The sequence below is a fragment of the Manacus candei genome, unplaced genomic scaffold (assembly GCF_025592945.1).
Source record: "Manacus candei isolate 608988 ecotype Guabito, Panama unplaced genomic scaffold, ASM2559294v1 h1tg000017l, whole genome shotgun sequence".
Classification (NCBI taxonomy): domain Eukaryota; kingdom Metazoa; phylum Chordata; class Aves; order Passeriformes; family Pipridae; genus Manacus; species Manacus candei.
Genome location: NW_026138065.1, coordinates 29136769 through 29158690, shown reverse-complemented (window position 1 = coordinate 29158690; position 21922 = coordinate 29136769). Strand labels below are relative to the sequence as shown.

Genomic DNA, 21922 nt, shown 5'->3' with positions numbered 1-21922 from the left:
AGGGATTCCTACTAAATGTTGAATTCCTAATTCACAAAGAAAAGGCTTTTATCAGTCCTCTAATGAAGTAATGGTGCACAAATGAGTATTTTCAATGTATGGGATGCCTATACATGGCTAGTTAAGGCTAGAACTTTCCATGACTATTTGTTGTGGTACTCTCTAATACAAGCAGACTTTTATTTTGGAAATCTAGCAGTGATTGCTATCATGCTAGATTTAGCTACATCAGTTTAAACCACTCTCTGGAACAGGTACTGTAGTAGTAATTCTTCACTCTTCCAATAACCTTCATCCATAGATTGCAAAAATATAAAATAAGGTAGGTATCATTATGTGCTTTTAGCAAGTAAATATAGGTGACCTTACTGCTTTCAAATAAAGTAACAGAGAGAGTCAAACAAAATACAGTGTCTTGAAGACTAGTACTGAATTTTTAAATAGATAGATGTTTGTTTGGAGTAGGGTATGTTTCTTACATTTACTCGACTGCCTTTTTTCATTGAATAACACTGTAAGTGACTTAAAATTCAAGTAGTTTCTATGATATTTTCAAGAGGCACTTCTGTCATTTACATTTTTTTTTCCAAATTATGTAAGAATCATGTATTTGCAACTGACCAATTTCACATATAATTTTAATAAAAGTAGTAGCTATCAAGCAGTGATAATCTGGTTCTTTTGTTTGGTTTTGTATAGCTAAAAAGTTCATATGTAAATGTGAACTAGTAAGAGATAACCTTCTTTGCATTCCCCTAGGAGACATGACAGTGATTTGCTTCATACTTTCGAGGAGCTGAAAGACTCACATAAAGTAGTGGCTGCAAAGTCACAGTTTTATTGAAGAAAAAGATGTTGTAATGTTCGACTGGTTTCACTTTTCCTCTATCAAATACAGTTAAGGTCAAGTCAAAAGTCTGAGATTTCTTGCTGTAGTTGCCAACAAGTTAATCAATCACAAGAAGAGACTGATACTTCCCAAAGGCCATGTGGCAAGGGATCCAAGCAAGAACACCCAGCATTAAAAGAATGAAGCTCAGCTGGTCTTTATACACTGCTGTGTATTTAGGATGCCTCTCTTGCATCAACACTTATAAAGAACACTCATGAAAACATTTCTACTCTCTTTCACAAGCTGCAAACTGTGGTACAGCTGTGTGATGTTTCCCAAGCAATGCTTATGCAGGCATCCCTTCAGGATCACAGTCAGCTTTCATTTACATTGCTGTAAGCCCCAGGTAATCCCACCAGTTGCAGAGCGCTGTATTTGGAAACAGAATTTATTGCACAAGAGATGAGGCACATCAGGCCCTTCAGTTTAACTACACATCTAAAACGGGTGACATTAAAAAGCACTAATTCAGCAAAACCATTGTCAGTGTGCTTGGAACACTGTCAGTGTGCTTGAGATTTGGAACTGATAAGATACAAATCCTTTCAGGCTGATTGCAGTTGGGAGTATCTTTGAACTCCCCCCCCCATTTGTGCACCTAATTTTCTTTGTGAATTAGAAATCATAGGAACTCTCTAGGAAGTCTGCTTTTCAATAAAGAGTAGGATATTTTATTGCTCACCTTCTTTGTGTGAATTAATTTCAGTTCATTGCAATTAAGAAAATAATGTATGGCTTTTAGTAGTTGTTGGAGAAGAGGAGCACATTTAACACATGAACAATTAATAACTTCTAAAATGGATCCCAAAACAGCTAAGTTCAACAAGAATAAATCTGTTTTTTAAATCAGGCATAAAATGTGAAAAACCCTCATGTTTCTAGAAAAATGCTTTCCCTGCATCTATTATACTCTGTGAGAATTTAAGTATCATTTTATTATCATGGATTAAAAAAGCTGAATATTTTTCCTTAAAGAGTAGTGAAATTTGGCTCTGGTTGAGTGATTATCATTATGGACATCTGTTTTGAAATGTCACTAGACCTATTCTGGTATGATTGAATTTCATTTCACAATACAAATATAATGCAAAATCTATTTCTCTCAGATTTATGTAGTTACAGAAACTGTCACTTAAATTTTCTTTATTACTATGTATTTTATATTGCATATGTAATAATTTGCCTTCTCTAGAAAAAATTCATTCTACTGTCACATTTCACACAAATAAGGAGACCTCCTTTGCATTATCATTTCAGTGTGATGAAGAAATTTTATTTAATTACCTGAAATGCTCATTTTTATGAGGGGAAAAAGATCAGACCCAGCCCATTTTTCAGGTTTAAACTTCTCCAGGTTTTAAATGTCATTTCACTCGTAGAGGACAGGAAGTCCTCCCAGCAAAGTATTCAAAGCAATATAATCAAAATATGATAAATATAGATGGATTATTAAAGGAATTGGTTGGATTTGAAAGCATTTTATTGTTTTCTGTCATCCCAACTACTGCACATTACAAAAAAAACCCCACAATAAAACAGCACCCAGTGTTTGAATTGCAGTTCTGTTACTCGTAGCCCAAAGCATTCCAACCAGTGGTTGAAAAATGCTCTTTGATTTCCCTCTGTGATACAGACATCTCATAGGAAACAGATGCCTGTCACAAAACATTTTTGTCAGTGTGACAACACCACCTTCCCGTGCTCCCTTGTTCATTGCTGACTGTGCTCTTGTTTCCCTTCAAGGTCTGGCGCACCTGATGATGGGCGACCAAGGTATGGGCTCTGTTCCTTTTCCACTCTGCTTTCATTGTTTCTTCTTGTTTTGTAGCTGCTTTGAAACCATCACTGCAACTGATGGGCAAATGCTTGAAAGCTGTCTTTGGCTGCAAATAAACACATGGTTTTAGTCACATCTTTTCTTATTTCATTTTTCGTTTTTTTGTTTGCTCCGTAAGCTTTTGTCCTTCCTGCATCCTCAACTCCCCCTCTTGCAATACAATAACTGAAAAGAGGTGAGAGAAATAAGAAAGTGATTAAGAAAATTCCATGTATCAGAAAATACAATTATGGGTGATTCTGTAAAAGATAAACAAAGCGCAAGACCACTCTTCAGATAGCTCCTGAAAGAAGATACTCAGCTTGCCACATTGTACACATTGAAGAGTCCATTTACATTAATGCATGGCTGATTGGAAATGTGCAGAAAGCACCTGCTCCTGGCTTCTGGAATGCTGAGAGTACAATTTTGCTACCTAACAAAATCAGTGATTTTTTTCCTCCTAACCGTTGTCCATGTTACTTTTGTGACAGTCTTTCTTATCTAAGCATGGGTTATTTCTGTGTTTCTCTGCATGTACATGATTGGGAAGAAATAAACTAAATCCCTAATATGACACTGATTGCATCTCCATTTGTCTTCAGGCACTTACCTTATACTTTGTCTCTTCATGTTCATATAGTATTGCATTTACATGTACTCATGACTCTTACTGTTGTTTCTCTCCTCTTCTTTATTCTCTTTTTGTCTGGAAATGCTTTCTTCATGGAACCATTTCACCAAATCCATAGGTAAAAGTAAAGGTATAACATGATTTTCTTTATTTTTAATGCCATCGGTATACTTTAATGTATATATAAGTAATGCAAATAAATGTAAAATTTTTGCACTGATAACATGAGGTAGGTATATCCTTAAATAAATATTTCATGGATATCATGGTAAGGAGAATTATCCTTAAGTACAGGTTGAGCATTTTTAGTTTGTCTCCTGTTTTTTTGTGAGAGATGTAGAGCTTTGGCACTGGTAAAGAAGGCTACAGTTATAGAAAGCGTACAGGATGAAATAACAGCCACATTTTGAGGTATGCCTTTTTCTGTTCTCAAAAAAATTGTAGTCTAAACCGCCAGACAAGGAAAAAAAGCATGATGTTGTTCAACTTGGACTCTCTGGAGATAATCTGTCCAGGGTCAGTCCACAACTTGACGTAAGTTCTAAGTTAGAATAGCACTGACTTTAGCAAGTCTGCTATCAGACAATCGCATTTGTCCTGAGATTTTCCTTGTATATTAATCACTTTGAGTGATATCTGAGACAAGAATTGGACAAAGAAGTGAGGAAGAATGAACAACAAAGAGAAGTGTTGGGTTATTTCAGGTTTTTTTATTCTTTTTGTTTCTTTATGTAAAGAATACCAGCCATGTATTTCTCTCTTCTGGAGGAGATGCGCAGTAGGGTCAAGACTTTCCCTGTGTAAATAAACACCAGGTTTTGCTACAAGGATACTTGTTCACAGACATCCTATAAATATATTTTTATGATAAGAAGATGGCCATTAAAAACCATTTAATCTCTGTTATGTATGATGAATAATACAGTTCTATTCATCTTAAGCATTTGTCAGGGTGTGCCTACTCTTTGTATAAATCAGAAGTCCAATCTGCATGGTCATACTTCCCTAACTACTTAAATTAGAAAAAAACTTCCAGGTTTGTTGTTGTCTTGGCTTTATTGTCTCCGAACCTAGAAAGTTCACGTGATGCAAAGACTGTAATTAAAAATCTGTAGTGTCTCACTCCTCTTCGTATCAGACTCCCTGGAAAGACTGTGTACCTCTATAGCTGGGATACCATTTAAAGGGTTGTGTGTGTTCTGGAGCTCTAAATCTTCTTGCTTAGCAAAAGTTTTAAGTTATGAAAACCAATCTACTGATTTCTTTGTTTTATAGGACCATTTTGTTTTGTTTGTTGTATGGCTGCTCCTTGTGTTTTTCTTAATAGTACCTTGTATGTATGACTTCCTTATTATTTCTTATTGCTATCTTACTCCTAATCAGTAGATGTCTTGGGTAGAGTTACCTTAAAATGACATGTTATAGTAACTGAACCTTGACACTATATATCATTTTTAATAATGAGGAATTATTTTTCTATTCTGTACACAGAATAAATTTTGTAGTATGTACAGCACTGACGAATTTATTTTTGTATGAAAGGATTGAAATATAAATATTATGAAGATATACTATGATCATTAGTTGATCTGGAGAGCAGATTTTTAGCAAAAAAAAACCTTTACAAGTATTGTATAATACTTAGACACTTATATTTTTTATTTTTAAAGGTTTAACAACTATATTCACCAAAAAATTACTTTGTATATACTAGCTACATTTGATGTTTAATGATGTGCCTTGTGACATAATTTGAACACCAGTCACTAGTCATCTAATCATTTGACTACATTTTGATTTTCATATTTTAATTTTTTATTAGATTTATCCTGTTAATATAGAAATAATTATTACTATGTTTTGATAATCACAATGCTTCTTCTGCAAATATAATGATGTATATCTGTTCAAATGGATGGGAAGGGTTTATATTTATACAAATGCCAGTTGCTTGTAACAGAAAATATCCTTCAATATTGAACCATGTCCTCAACCAGTGAAAAATTACCTCATTTTGTTGACTATCCTGAAATTACACTAATATCACCTACTGAAACATGTGACCTTGAAACAGTTGTGATAACACACGTGTAACATGTGACAATATAACAAATTAGGAGAGTGATGGAAAGGAATGAAGGAAAAAAAGAGGAGCACCAGTTCAATCTTTCATTGTAAGTTCCATTCCTTGAGAGGTAGGGAAGGTCAGTAGCAAAAGTGATTGCAAAATTCTGAGTGATTATAAGAATTATTCTTATTTTGGAAATGTAAGCAATAAAACATTTTTAAGAAGCTTTACTATGTAATTTGTGCTGAAGAGTATAAATGACTGAAGTATCACCATCTCCTTTAATTGTATAGATATTCTTTGGGAAAATTGAAAAGGAAAAAAAAAAACAATGTATCCTCAGAATTAGGGCAGGGTGTTAACAAGGCAGGGATCTGGTGTTGACAGAGGAAGGAGAGATGAGACAGCCTCTCCAATTGGGCAAGCAATACAAAATCCAGTAACATCTCACTGGATGCACCTGCTGTTTGTCATTTAGTTGTAAATATAAATTTGGATAATCTCCTCACAAAGTTTTTATTGAAGCTTTATCTGTATTAACGAAGCTGTCATTGTCCCTTAGAGAAAGGCAGAAACAAAGCTCAGAAGATGTCAAGTGCTGAGACCTTTGTCAGTACTTCGGGTCGTATAACCTGGTCTAAGTGCAAAACCAGCTGACACAAATGAGGGTATAACATAAAGCTGAGATCCCATGTAAAAGCTTGTCTCATAACTTTAGAACTACACAAAGCTGTTTCCTGATCCATTACTCCTTGTAGATGCTATTCCTAATTCTAGGAAGAGCTGCAATCTTTTAGTTATACTGGCGTTCATTTGTTTTCTGATAAGCATCATATATGTTCAGAAATACTTAGGAGTTCCTTTTATGTCCCATGGAGATCACCTACTTGTAGTCAACTTTAGCAGTGGAGTTGTCACAGCTGTGGTGGAAAGACATAGGCAAGGTAAGGTTTGTAAATGGGATTCGTGTTTTTATTAGATCACTTGAATATGCTGCTCAGAGCAATTGTTTGAATTTGAAGCAAATCTGGAATTTACTGCTCATAATAGACATGGAAAAAGATTTGTTTGCCCAAAACAAATGTTTGCCCAAAGAAACATTGTCTGTTTTCTCCAACTGTTGGAGGTGGTCTAATAAAACTACCATTTCCACCTATGGGCCTTACCTCGTCAACGTCATGCAGAGTTATTTTGTAATTAATAGTAATACAACTAAACTTATATTACAACTAATGTAAAACACACAATTTCTTTTTTTTTTATAAACCTGTCTCCTTCTTTTCATATTCTTTTGATGAGCAATGAAAGGAATTTATAATTCAGAAACTACAATGTAGTGACATATATTACTTCCTTTTTTATAATGCACTTCTCATAAGCCTATGCATATTTTTATCCATAGTTTATTTCTATGTAAATAACCTACTTTTCACTACATATATTACTCATTCTATACCTAAATAGTATGTTCATACTCCTGTTCTATTACTTTGGAGATTATGTGCGGCTTTAAATCATGAACCACTCAGGTCCCTAGCAAACCATTAAATGTTAACCAGATGAACAATAAGTGTTTATAGCAAAGGATTGATAGTACAACTACAATTTACTGTATTAGATTAGAGACTTTTAATGTGCTGGTATTTGGTGTGCTGTTTTTAATTGCTGAAGAAAGACTTTAGAATGGCAATTTATATGTGTCAACTTCTTGCCAAAGGAGGGCAAGTTTTGTATTGCACTAGCTACGGTACAGTATCTGTAACACCAAAGTGATGCCACTAACTCATTAATTATCAGTCCCACAATTCATTTGACAATTGGAAAATTAGGACACTGAAAAATAAAAACAATTTAAATAAATCCTTCAACAATCATGAGCATTAAAATGGTGTGTTATGTAGTGCTTACACAAACATCACCTTGTGCCAGTAACCTCCCCTAACATCAAGCTATGTGGAATTCAGTCATTAACCTTACTGCGACCACAAGTTCATCTTACTGTGATTTTCGTTTTTTGCTCTGTTTTCAAAGAACTAAAATTGTCTTGGCCTCTTACACTCTCTGTTCCTCAATGAATTGTTGAAAAACCTATACTATTCTCATCTGCTTTTGTGTGAGCTGCTTCAAAGTGGGTCTGCGAGACATCCATCCTCCAGCCTTCCTTGACCTGAGCCACCAACAGTCCAGAAGCCGTGTAAATGCTTTGGTACAGCCCTGAGCTCTAGCACAGCTCATTATTTTTGGCTCAGTGCCTTGTTGCCTTGGATTCAGTTACATGCCTTCTCAACTGCAGCTGGCTTTTGCCTGGCAAGTGCAAAACATGGATGGAGGGCATTCTTGACTCTCTGTACTTGTTCACATAGTTGTGTATCCTAGGTGATAGCAGCTTGTTTGAAAGACTCACTGTTAGAACTGAAGTGAGTTAATTTAGGAGTTTTACACATGATGGGGTTGCCAAGGTCGGGTAACTGAAATGGTTTCTAAGTGACATTACAGCAGAAGAATGGATAACTTGCGCTTCCCTGCTCAGTCTCACAGTTGCTTCTACTGATAAAAAAATCAATAATGTTTAAAATTTATCCTCACTTTAACAGGTCACAAACATCCTGAAGTCTTGTATAATTTACAAAATTATGAACATGAGAATTTTAAAAGTATTCTCTATGAAATTAACATGATTTTTAATGAGAATTACATTTTTTAATAAATTAGTGAACTAAAATATAAAGCTCCTCAAAGTACTCCAAAGAGCAGTAGCTACACATAATATCTTTTCTATAATGACTTTTTTTTCCTAAAGAACCTCATAAATAAATAAACAAACAAACAAACAAACAAATAAATAAATAAATAAATAGAGGCTGCTGTTCACAAAAAATATTACAATCAAGTTCTTGTGTAACCCATGCCCCTTTGCCTACACATATATGTTCCAATAAATATTTATACTAACCTTATATTTTAATGGTCAACGTGTTCAAATTTTTGTTGAATATCATAATGAGCTATACATTAAGTGTTTGTTGTGGTGCATTGAAGTAATTTCCTTATACTTCAGTGGGTGATGCCAAACAACCCTGGAATATGTCATTTGAAGATGCAGATTCAACTTTATGTTGAAATGTGATCAATTAATGGTCCCTAAGGAGAAAAACTGTAGCAGAACATGAAGAAGTTTTCTGTCTGAAGTATCTGGTTCAGAAGAAACCAATCGACATCAGGAACAGAAATGCAAATTCTGTCTTGTCACACATGTACCCAAAATTATATCTGAGATGTCTGGTTCCTGATCGGCAGTAAATAAGAAATGGTATGGACCTGCCACTAATATTAAGAAAATCTTTTGAAGAAAGGGGAACACATTTATTTTTATAATAAAGTCACCACATGGTCCACATATCCAGTCCACACCATGAGTTCTAGCACCTTTCCATCACCAAAATAAAGCACTTACCATATTCTGAATCATTCTGACATCACTCAATGTTACCGTGTATCATATATACATAGGTATGTATGTCATAGATCTATTGATTCAGTGGAAAGAAAATAAATGTACAACTGTGAGGGATTTAATGTATAAGAAATGTTATATTTTCAAAAGTGTAGACTTCTGCTGGGTTCAGAAAACATTGTAATGTAAGATAGTACATAGCTAAGATTTTGGCTTCCTCAACACAAAGTTCCACTTTGAGCATCCAGAAGATGCATGTGCTGACAGAAAACCTTTCAAAATAATATTAGATCTCATTCAACATGAAAGATATGTATTTCAGGTCCAAAAGTATGAGGGGATTTATTGAGGATGGAAAAAAGTTAAGCTGTCACTCTGAAAAGGTAAAAAAAATATTTAGCAGGTAAGCAATAAAGAAATAGGAAAAGAAGGCATGTCTTCCTTAAAGCAAACTTTTAATTTATATATATATAAATGTACACAGCAGAGGAGAATTTAAAGCCGCAGTGATCTGAGTCTTTTTTGCACAATGAAATTCCATGAGAGTTTTATACACATTTCATAGGCATTTCCAATGAAACAGATATTTGAGAGAGGTGTATTCCTTGGATATTCTGTAGAATATCCTGGAACCTTCCTGTGAGCCAAATACATTGGTAGAGTGACACTAAAGATTTCAGCTTCACTCCAAGATTGCACTACAGCTAAAACTTTCCTAGGATAAAATTCAGTCCTTGAAATCTACAAGAGCAACTAAACAAATGAGCCCAACAGACTCTAATTTCTATTATTTCAGTGAAAATCAAAAGTGATTGGACATTATTGTACATCTCACTTAGAACAGAAGTCTCAACTGATTTTGACATTAATCCAATCAATCCCGCTCACAGGAGCTTCACTAGCTAAGTGGAAAGAAATCAGAGCCCCAAGGAGGCATATTTTCAAACATCTCTAAGGTTTGTTTACATGCAGGCATACTAAATTCCAGAGTAAATGATCACAATTTCTAAAGAAACTAAATTTAAAGAAAGTGAAGAACTCTTAAGAAAACCACTTTAAAATTGTATGAGTATAACTGAAAATGTGGACTATGCTTTCTAAATGCACATCATAGTGATATTTTTCTATCAAGAATGACTCCCTGCAAAAGAATTGAAAGAATATTTAAATAGTCTGGTCAAAATTGATTGTTCTTGTAGAAATAAAAATGCTGCATACAAAATATTTAACCTACTCTTTAATTTTCTTTGGCTGTAATAATACGCCAAGCTACTTAGAAACAACCGAAATTTGAATTATCCAGTCTTCTTGAAAGTCTTTTAATTAAACAACATAATTTGCACTGATACTAATAGTGTATCTATTTCTTGATATTCAAGTCCTTCTATAACCCTGACGTTCTTAATTGCTTGAAGGTGGCTTTCTATCTTTACTTCAAGGGTTCATCGAGAGCAATTAAGTATCAGTAGAACAGTGAAATTGTGCAATGAACTGGAAATTTAGGAGCACAAAGGAGAAGACTTTCATAGGAAATGAGTATGAACCATGGAACATTGACTTTGCTGTGAAGTTCTGCCTTCATCGTTCTTTTAATGGTTTCCATAGATACCAACCAGTTATCCAGATATCTTTTTTCCAGACTTGGGAGGAAACAAAAGTGACTGAATCTCTGTATTGAATTCATTTATTCTAGAGAAGGAAGTCCTTTTTATCCTCATTAAAGTATATTCTGGTTTTTCTTCTGTTGGCACTCACAATAATTTTCTGATCAGCACAGCATTTCATTTAGAGGCTGTTTTTGTAATTTGCTATTATGACTTAGATATTCTGCTAATTTTGTTGCCTGCTTACAGTAGACATTTGTTCTTTAAAGAAAGGAAATATCTGGACTGATTCACTGACAACTAATAAAGCTGTATAGAAGCAACCTTGGATAACAAGAGGCTACCAGAGAAACTGGTAAGCCACACCTGGCACAGTTGGCATCACAGTATTGACTTGAGTAGTTTCTCTGTATGGGGGTGGAAGGAAATAAAAGCAGCTGGGTCTAATTCATGTCATCTGCCTTTGCATATTCTTCAGACAGAGGGGAGTCTGCCTGGAAAGTAAAATTCAGCAGTAAGTGAGTATATCTAAATTTTCTACTGGAGTACCCTTAGTTAATAGGTCTGTCCTAATTCCATATCTTGAGTCATGTCTATCCCATTTTCAAGAGTATCCACTCAAAGGAAAAGAGGCAAAATATCTTCCTGTGACCATTAATATTCTGCTTATGAAGCATAATTTTTAGCTGATTCCGCTACATTGGTACTTATGTGACCCTGCTCCCAACCAACAGTAACATCTCTCTCTAGGACTAAAAGTCAGAAATAATTTACCTGATTTCCTACTTCATTGACCCTGAGTATCTTTATTAGGAAGAACTTGGGTCATTTCAAAAAGGTGCCAGATAAGTGCTTTCAGTCTCAGAAAAAAAGGCATGACATACATTTTGCTGGTAATACAAGCTGGTCTTTTGATTTCCTCAGTTAATGGCTCTGCTTAATCACTTGGTCTTACAAGATGCTTTAGTATTTGCACAAGTCCATAAGAAATCTTTAAAAAAAAAATAAATTACCAAACTCATTTATAGGCAAATCACCATTGAAAATTATGTTTGTGTACATGTAAGTTACAAGATGCAATTTTGCTATGAAACCTGTGCAAAACAAAGCATACTTTAGTTTTAAAGCGAAATGCCTCTTTGACAATGATATTTGCACTATGAATGGATGATTATGTAAATGGATATTTGATATTATTTGTATCAACTGCAACTACTGACTAGTTGTTATGTAGTTTTCAGTTTTAGAGGAGTCATTTGGGCGTAGTTCTATTGAACTATAACACTAGTGTTTGTTTCCATCGTCACAAAGACGATGTGAGATTTCAAAAATTTCTATTTTAATTTAAACACCCCCAGCTCATTGTGGCACAAGTACTGAACTGGTGTTCTGATTTCACCTGAATGCTTGTGCGAAGTATGAATTTTGGAGGTATCCTTCAAGGTACTTGCATTATTATACACATTCAAACACATGAAAATGTAGTTGTGTCTTTGTCAATCATGAACTGATTTTTTAAATGTCCTTAGCAGATTTTTTGTCTCTATATTTCTCTGCAATGAATTATTCAAATAAGAATACAGTCCATGACTCTAACTGTATTATAATATTAGAAGAAAAATTTTATTTCAGGAAAGAATCATATAAAAGTATCTAAGTACAAGACTGAAGGAACAAAAGTAAACTTGGAAATTGGTAATTATGTGTGATTCTTGTGCAACATATTTATCTGTATAGAACTGTTATATTCACACATAACCACATATCCTATATGAGACAGGATATCTCTAGCAAATCTGTGTTCTGAACATTACAAAAAGCCACCTGAGTCCCACTGTTGGTTGACTGCTACATACTTCCTCAGAGCAGAGAAAGGAGCTGTTCAGACTACTGTGAAGAGGATAAATTCTTGTATTCCTGTTGAAATTACTGGGAAGCACTGAATACATGGAGTAAAACAGATCAAGTAATTTATATTTCTAAACACAAATTCCTCAACAATTTTTATTAGTATATACACATTTAGGTACATACATGTAGCTGCATTCAGGATGTAGACAGGTAAATATATACAGAGAAATAAAATCTGCTGTATTTTATGAGTTTACCTCGCAGGAATGCCTCTATCTCAAGTTTTATATAATGACAAATATGTAATAAAAATTACTAATGTGTAATTCATAAATCATTCATAAATGACTGTTATGTGTCATTTATTCTCTCTTCCAGGAAAACACATGTATTTGATATTTATTCAGTGTTCTAAAATAGATGAGAGAGTTACACCTTGCTAACAGAACTACCCATTTCAGTTGTCCCTGAAATGAATAGGCTTGTTAAAGAAGCAGGTTTTTGAAAATTCTGCATTTATTGAGCTGTTATAAAAGTAAACCAAAAGTCTAATAAATATTTTCCTTTTCAAAACACCTAAAAGATCTGTATATCAGCCCTATAGCTTTTAATAAGTACATATAACTCTCAGAAATGTACATATATCTAGGTCATGCTAATTATCCACCTTGGGAGGCAAGAATGTGCCTATACTTCTCTACCTAGTTGGCATACTCTTGAGACCCAAGTCAGAAGAGCAGACTTCAGGAAGTCTAAAAATACATTTCCTAAGTTCTTAGCCATTAAACTGTTTAAGAGAAGGTCTAGCCGACAGCCTGTAATTTGTTTTATGCAGGAAATAAGACTAGACAATCAAAAACAATCTTTCTGGCCTTGAAGCCTATAGATCACACAGAACAGAGAAATTACTGTGCTAAGATGTAAGAAAATTGTGAGACATGAAAAGAGCCACACCAGTATTACTTTATTAGTAATACTTTTATCGTATTTCTTGTGTAGGTGGGGATTTTGTTACATAAGAATGTAACATGAAAGCTGAAACACCTTCATGGAAAAGCCTCAAACATGTATGGAAGTGTGAATCAAAAGGAGATTAATCTTTCTCAAACTCCAACACTTTGCTGTGGTTATGTATTTTGAATACTTTAAATTGAATGCTACAGTTAATCTCATTTTCAGGAATGTTATGCCATTCAGTATTTTTATTTTACATAAGTTCTCTTAACACATTTACAACAGGGTATGGGGGTCTTTGAGTTATAATGTAAGAAATGAGCTTACCATGTTATAGAGTGACCGGTGCACCAGAGAAACCCTGGGCAAAACATTGTTGTGAATTATTTGTTCAGCAAAACTGGAGCTGTTCATTTTTGCTGTTTAGTACAGTGAAAAATGCTTATACAAAACTGACAAATTAAATGAGGAATAGAATTATGATCTATTCTAGGAAGTGTTATAAACTAGAGGCTAATGCAGTCCTATAAGAGTGCTCTGAATTACTGAGAAGATTCAAACTCATAAGACCCAGAGTTTTAATTTAAAAACTGAAGTCAGTGTTCTAATATTTAGTTTCTCTTTGAACCTCACCATTCAAATATATATTCACTGTAGGTTAAGCAGTCTTCTTTAGTTGCAATATGCTCGCACAAAAGGAGAGCATGGAATCATAGGCTACTTTACTGAAAGACTTATTATCCTACATCGGAGTTATCTTTATTCATGAAGGCTTCAAATACTTTCTTAAATTTCAGTTTTACTGTAGCCAGGAAAAGATCCTGTTATTTGCTAAAATTCAAGAGAACAAATGGGAGTGTGTAGTTTCTCCTAGAACATATGAAAAATATTAAGGAGTTATTTAATTCAATGAAGTTAGAATATTTCTAGTTTAAAAGAATTCCAAACTTTTCTCTCATAATACATGTTGAATATCAGAGAGAAGGAGGAAAGCTAATTTTTGAGGTATATGTTCTATACCTCGTTACAGTTTAGCTACACACCTTGTAGACGAACAGGCTCTGGGTTATTAACATCTTGTTATTGTTTGAAAATTTATTAGTGCAATGGGTAAAATATATGTACAAGCAGCTGAATATATACCACTGGGAGAATACAATACCATATTCATTTTTGTGAGGAAAAATGTCTCTGCTAAAATTTTTTACCATTAATTACTCAACACACAATATGGAAGCATCTCTACGTGCAGTAAGTAGGAGGCCCATCAGTGAACTTGCTCCGTGGGGAAAAGGCACAGGGAAGCGGGAAACTGGACGTTTGGACTGCTCATGTCAGGAAAAGCTGAGTGCTATTTTTCCATATCTTTGGACTGTGTTCGAACAGTTCTGGTGCTGCACAGAGGAACAGGCTTCAAATGCACGCCCGTGGTTCCTCCTGTGCTGCTCTTTGGTGAGCGTGGGGACTTCAGAAGCGCTGCGAGCAGCTTCCTGCTCGGTCTCAGTGTCGTCCCTCAGAACTGGCAGCGTCTGATATTTTCAGATAATTAATTTATTAGAAGTGCTTGAGAACAGGGCATATTGAAATGTCACTACAAGGATGCTATCATATTTTCGAAAGCTGATACAAAGTAATTGACAGCAAAAAGCAAAAAAAACCCACCCAAAACAAAACAAAACCCCAAAGAGCAACCCCAAACCCTCCAGCAGTTATAATTAGATCATTTTGTATAATTTGTGTTGGACTGTAATATTCAAATTCACATAAATGAGTACATAGGAGAAAAGCACCACACAATCTGCTTTCTTTTATATTTACCATATATTTTATATTTATTTTTATTTTATCCTGCGTTATGTCTGTTTTCCAAGAGGCATTGTTTAGCAGAACTGATGAAGCCCATTCATGGTTGCACAATGTCTGTCATTATGCTGAAGGACTAAGGAAAACCTAACTGGCAGTTAAAGCATGAACTTTCTATACCTCAAAATATGGTTCTCAATGACTATTTTGCCCTTAGTATATCTGCTGACAGTTTCAGCAGATGTTTGAGTACCTGACTGTTGATGTACCCAGGCATGTTATTTGGAAAAACAGCTTTCCAGTACTCCAGAATTGCTATATCTTTGATTCAAAAGCTAGATTAATTTGTTTTTAGTAACTCTACATAGAACTCCTCTGATCACTTCAGTGTTTGAGCTTATTGTAGTGGTTTTGTCTGTAAGTAGACACTGAGATAAAACCAAGCAGACATTAGCATCAATCAGGATGGTTTGGGAAGAGAAATTTATCACAGAGCAAGAAAGAAAGAAGAGAAACTTGTTGTTGATAGGTGTGTATTGTTACTTAAATTAACATTATTGCTTTCTGTACTTGAGCTTTCTTTACAACTTATGCAAGTTGCATTTTGACTGTTTTTCCTTCTGCCTTGTTTTGTTTGTGGGGTTGGTTGTTTGGGTTTTTTTTACACTGAGTAATGAACAGGTTTTCTGTGGTCTAAGAACAAAGCCACTGCCTGTGTGGAGACCAATGAATTACTAATTGGATTACAGATGCACTTAATTATCCTGCACTGAAGGTGTTCCATTTTCCTACGATCAAGGCAGTAGTGTGAATATGCACTGAAAGAGAGGGGTTTTTCTTATGCTAAGTGGAAAGCTCAGAGAATATGAAAAGGGTGAATAAAGCTGATTGGAACTTTACGAAAACTTTATGCATCTCTTGTCCCTCTTGTTTCCTGAAAGACAGTGTTTTTCCTTATAGTGTGAACATTTATCTTTCTTTTGTGAAGCACTTTGCTAATTAAGTACCTGTAGTACCTCTGAGATGCTTGTAGCGGGAGGACAATGACTTCTGGCACAAGGTAGTAAGAGCAGCTTGTTCTGGGTTATTTTATTCAAAACTTTCCCCTGAAAAGCTAAGGCATTAAGTAGAAAACTACATGGGGAAATTTCAGTGTCCTGACATTTAAATCTGTTCCTAGGCGAATTTGAAAACTACCTGTGTCTGTGAAGTATCAAAGGCAGCAGGAAGGCTCTGAAGAGCCATAGAAATACAGGCATAAAAGATTTTATTATTCCATTCTTTTCTCCTACTAACTGTGTCTCCCCGTTGCTAGGAGAAAGGTAAGGTAACAGCTCCCAAGTTTTTAAAATACCATCGCTATTTCCTGCAAAGTGTTTTCTCCTAGGACCGACTGTTCCAATACTCAGTAGGCCCAACCACCCATCCACTTTGTTATTTATATTACAAGGGTCAGGAAGGGGAAGAGAAGTTTAGGAGAATGGGAAGGCGAAAGATCTGTTGGTGTGGGAGCGGATCATAATTTAGAAGTGCAAAACCCAGACCTGCCAATTCTTCAGCATAACAGGGTATTTGCTTGGCTTAAGAGTGTAGAAAAAAATGCCTGAGAGACCTGGAAGATGTGCCTCATGGAAGCTATCTAGTCGTTCATTTAGTCTTTAAAAAGAAGAACCCTGCTTATGCATTTCTGTCACTTTTGATGTGTGATCAGAATTCAACAATGCTGTATTTTTGTCAAAGGCATTTCAACTCCAACGCTTTCATATCTTCAATTTTCATAATTGATTTGATTACAAAATTACTTATATTAAGTTCATGACAACATTTTCTGAGAGAGAAAGGCTTTCTTCAACCACTCTCCTCCCCTCATTACTGTGTTTTAACTCATATATCTGAAAGTAATATTAAATATTTAGGCTAGAGGGTTGATTTGATCATCCCCTATGCATCAGCAAAGAATCTTTTAAATATAGTGAATTAAAAAGAGCTGTATGTACTGTAGCATATGTGCTTTCAGACCCCTTGAGAAGAAGGATGTTGTGAAGTAGATTTATATTGAGAGGAAGGCTAATGAAGAAAAAAAAAAAAAGACCTCTAGGTCTTAAGCAGAGGTCTATATTATTTGCCTAACCAAATTAGGTCCATGGGCAAAACTAAGTAGCAGAGTGCTCTCAAGAGTTGATAGTGGTGGCAGAAAAAGGAAGAAATAAGCAAAAGACGGCATAAGTCAGCAAAAAGAATTTTGCCTCTAAAATTAGGAAGTTGAAACAGTCAAAACCAGTTTTACCTCATACCTTATCTACCACTGATGTGTGAACAGAGCTTCTGTCCATTTCCACCAAAATTTTTATAACGTTTTGTGTCTCTTAGCCTTAAATAAAGAAAAATAGATCAAATACCATCTGATTCTCCAAAACATAAACATTTAGTGATAGCTTTTTAAAGTATGAAGATACCTAACTCTTACATGTGCTATTAGGTATCTGGATACTTCTGGATGCTTATTTCAAAACCACATTATTATAGTTTAAAAGACCTTGAAGCCCAAATGCTTCAAATCTAATATGAAATATAAATGTATAAGAAAATAGAATGAAGAGAAGAGAACAGGTAGAGTATATGTTATTATATAATAATGTGCTTGAATATGATGCTCAAACATTGATATTTCCTCTAAAGAAATATGTTGAATTTTTTTATAGCTAAACATGGAAAAATAAATAAAAACAACCTTCACTATTTTTTAAGCCTAAAGTTTGTATGAGGAAATAGCATACATACATTACATATACTCAAACATTACTTATATGCATTAAAATGTCAAATAATCTGAAACAAAAGTAGCACTTTTTAGAACTGCTTCTTTTTTTTTTATAAATCCAGGAGCAACATCTATATAAAGTGACTCTAGAGCATTCTGAATGCATTTAAAATGTATCAGCAAACTCCCTTTAGTTATCAAGCTGAAGAACATTTATCCTATTCATTATTGACATCTCCCAGAATTCTTTCCATGGTTTTGTGCAAATAGCTTGTCAGCTTTTTGGCAAATAGAGGTGATTTTCAGTAACATTTTTCAGATACTTCAAACTGAATTATACATCCAGAGGCAGTCAATCTTTCTTACCATCAATTTTGTGGAAAAAGAATCCTTTCATACTGAAGGCCAGCTCTACAAAGGGGGCCTAAGCCTTGCAACGCTAGCAGAGGTCTAACCAAAGGGCTAGAGAGATCCTCTCCACCAGAATTCACAACCCTTGGCTTAGCAAACAGCATTGTTCCACAGGACACGGAGAAATATTAAGTGCCTTTGGGTACCGTGGGAATTTTAGTACTGGGAACTCTGTGACGAAGTGAAAACTGTGAAGAACTGGATGAGAAAAGGTTGTGGGATTTAAACAGTGCTTGTCAAAATCTACATTGTGAGTTTGCACATGGATTTAAACAGTGCTTGTCAAAATCTACATTGTGAGTTCGCATGTGTCTCAATTTTGGCATTCCAACATGACAATGGTAAGAAGGCACACCCATGGCCCTACCCTTGTGGCGTTTTTGGTAGCTTTGGTTTGTTCTCTTTGAATTCAATTCTCTTAAAACATTTTATTTCAAAGTAGCTTAGAAAATCAGTGTCTGTGATTTCAAACACAGTTATAGACTATTACCTTATTTAAGCAACTCATTAAAATGTGTTTACCATTTGACTTACCATTTGGTTAGTCAAAATAATGGACAAGGTCTTTGCTAGGCCTTTGACCTCTATTTTCTTGCCTATTGAGAGTCTGGAAAGAAGGCCTAAACAGATGAAGATTACAGTGATATGTTGCATCATAGCTAATACCAAAGCTAGGAATAGTGCTGAGCTGTAGCATGGAGAGCAGAGTCACTGCCATGAAACAGTTTCATCCAGCACAAGCAACAGAATCACCAGAGGGATGGTGTAATCTCACATACACAAATCTTTTATTGCTACTGACTGAGACACACTCAGAAAAGATTTAAGGATTTGATCAGTCTAGAATATGTGGGGCATAAAGTTACTCAGAAGTTCAGAACTCATCTGCTGTTATAAAAGTCAAGGAAAGTGTGAAAATTGAGGTGTTCTGAATGAGGTGCTATGCAATGCACTGAGTTTGGCATATCATCTTGTAATGAAAAGCATGAAGTTCTCTTTTCACTATCAGATACAGCCTTCTGCAAATGGAAAGAGGTGATTTTCTAGAATTACAGCTCAACTTGCAGTGATGTAATAATTTCCTTAAGAAAACAATTATTAGTATAGAAGTTTGGATTGAGGGAAAATACCTTACAAATCCGTTGAGAGTCTGCATATGAATTATATTATCAAATGCCAGCTAATATCTACTTTTTTGTATGACAAATCCACCTCCTATTATCAAATTATTTATGTCATGATCTAATTTTCAGTTATCTTAAAGAAAGAATGCACATATAGCTGTGTGCTGGTTGTCAACAATTGAACTTGATCATAGACGTCTTTGGCAACCTTAATGATTCCATGTTTTTCGCTGGGTTATATATATCAAAATAAGGACAGAGATGTCACAACCAGTATTTTTTCCACAATTGCACTTCTTTTGAATCTTCTGTTGAAGTTCTACTATTCTATGTTGTCTTCGGAATGAAGGACAAACAATTGATGCCTTATATCCAAGTCAGATGCCAAGCATGGTGAGGCTAAGACTGGGAAGCCAGGGCTAGAAGTGTAGGCAAAGATATGTCAGGCAATAAGTCCATTTTGGTAAAGCGATGAACGAGGCTTTCAAGGATAGACCACTAATTTCAAAAGGCACCTTTCTGCCAAGAAGGAGGCCTCAACAGACAGAAGCTGCTGAAGAGCACTAGTGTCTGCGGTGAATTCTGAGTTGAACAACTTGTTGTTGTGGCACAGAAATGCAACCCTTGGTTTCTTTACAGTGAGAAAATTTTTCATAGTCCATCTCTTGGTAATAACAGCTAATTGCTCTAAAATTGTAAGGGAGTAGACAGGGGAAGACTGTGGTTTTATTTATTGTAAAGGTATTGTATATAACTCTAGAAAAGCCAATATTCTACCATGAAACCAGCTACTAATTTGCTTATGAAGTAAATTGAGAGTGCTGGTCTTATAATTGAAATACTCATAGGAAAACGGAAAAAGGCCCCACCTGCTTACATTCATGCAGCCCACAGATACTATTGGCAGGCTCATGTGGTAGAAATTTGGTTTGTGTTCAGAGTGATAGTAATGAAAAGGGTCATCAATATAGCTAATATTACTATTGACTTGATATTGCTTTTTTTTTTTCACTTGCAGTATTGCTTTGCCATGATCTATCTTTCTTGTACAGTGCATTCTCTCTTCTCCACTTCTAAGGAATGAAAATGTACATCCCTCAATCTATGCCTTGAAATATTCAATAGCTACTGAAAGAATGTTTTTAACTTTGGGCTTTATTGGAAGGTTTAAGACTTTGGGCTATGGCAGGTTATGTCATTAAAATATACTTTATGCTGTGGTATAATCTAGAAAAGTGTAGGGTGTTGAAATGTTTATAATAATATGATATATTACCATCAGTGTAATAAAGCAGTAGATTGAATAATATAAAACTCAGTCACTAATTTTGTGTTTATATAAATTCTTTTTTGAAGCTTTTAATCAAATTAAGCAATTTAAAATTAGATTACTCAGACACAACAAAGCTTTAAATATATTGAATTTTTTTCTCTGAGCTTTATTTTACTTTTAGTTAATAATTTGGCTGTGATCTTGTTTATTAGTTAGGCTCTGTAAGTGCAATATCCTACCGTTACTGAAATCTATGGCAAAATTCATATTGATAAAAATGAGCTTGGCAGTTCAGCCTTATTGTTTTTCATTATCTAAAGTCATGCATCTTACAGAACTTTTAAAGAATAATTATAAATTTTCCCTTTTTTTTTCATATGTGAAATATATAGGAAGAAAATTACCATTTCACACTTAATGGTGTTTGCACAAACATGCAGAAACTACCCCAGTCACAAAAATAGAATAGGTCAGACATTTATAGTAGAGAATAAATGAGATTATATTGTGAAGTTATCAAGTTCAGCAAGTATTATAATTTCTTAATCAAAGGTAGTAAGCAGTTAGTGTTAATTACTGTATTAAAATTAGAACACAGATGAAGATACAATATTGTATTATTTAGGATACAGTTTTAATATGAGCAATACTGAGAAGAAATTGCTTTCAGAGCTGTAGTTAAACTCTGAATATGTAGGGAATATGCTGTAGTTAAGATAAAATTGCTCAGAATCATCTGACAAATGATTCTGTTACTCATCATGTTCTTCCTGAAAAAAAGTTAAAGTCAATCAGACATGGCTTTGTTGTATGATGCAAGGAAAAGTATAGATGTGCTAAGCAGGTTTTCAGTACTATTCCAGTTTTGGTTGCTGTAAATTATAAACCTTTAACTTGTATCTTTTTTTATAAAGTCGTATTGTTTTTAAAAGAAGAAATATGTGGTTTGGATGTCTGAATAGATTCATCTTAAGGTATTGGAATAATAAAATATGCTTTAGGTCTTGCAACCCAAAGCCAAGTTGCTGTATTTGACATTTACATATTCCCCATTCAATTTTGCTCTGGGAGAGGAGCAGCAACTCTTTGATTAATGTGGACGATTCTTGGCTATCCAATTTACAACTGCTTCAACAAGAAATCTTAGTCATGGCATTATGCATGGCAGGTCAGCAGCAATAACGCTTTCAGGTGTTATCTTTGAAAGGCTGGAAGGCTGTGGATGTCACAGACTTTTTGTGTTATTTTTCTCTAGATTCCGTTGGAGATTTTTTTTC

The 21922-nt window shown here is 34.7% G+C and overlaps 1 protein-coding gene across 19 annotated transcripts in view; it reads left to right on the top strand.

Annotated features, from left to right (window-relative positions):
- Positions 1-21922, top strand: part of NRXN1 (neurexin 1) — a 699771-nt gene that overhangs the window by 69188 nt on the left and 608661 nt on the right. For 14 of the 19 annotated variants that reach the window (XM_051783658.1, XM_051783660.1, XM_051783670.1 and 11 more), the window contains one exon: positions 2636-2665. The exons of the other annotated variants lie outside the window; for them this stretch is intronic. In XM_051783658.1, coding sequence (XP_051639618.1) covers positions 2636-2665 — 30 coding nt within the window. The remainder of the gene's footprint in view (positions 1-2635; positions 2666-21922) is intronic. 19 annotated transcript variants of the gene reach the window in all.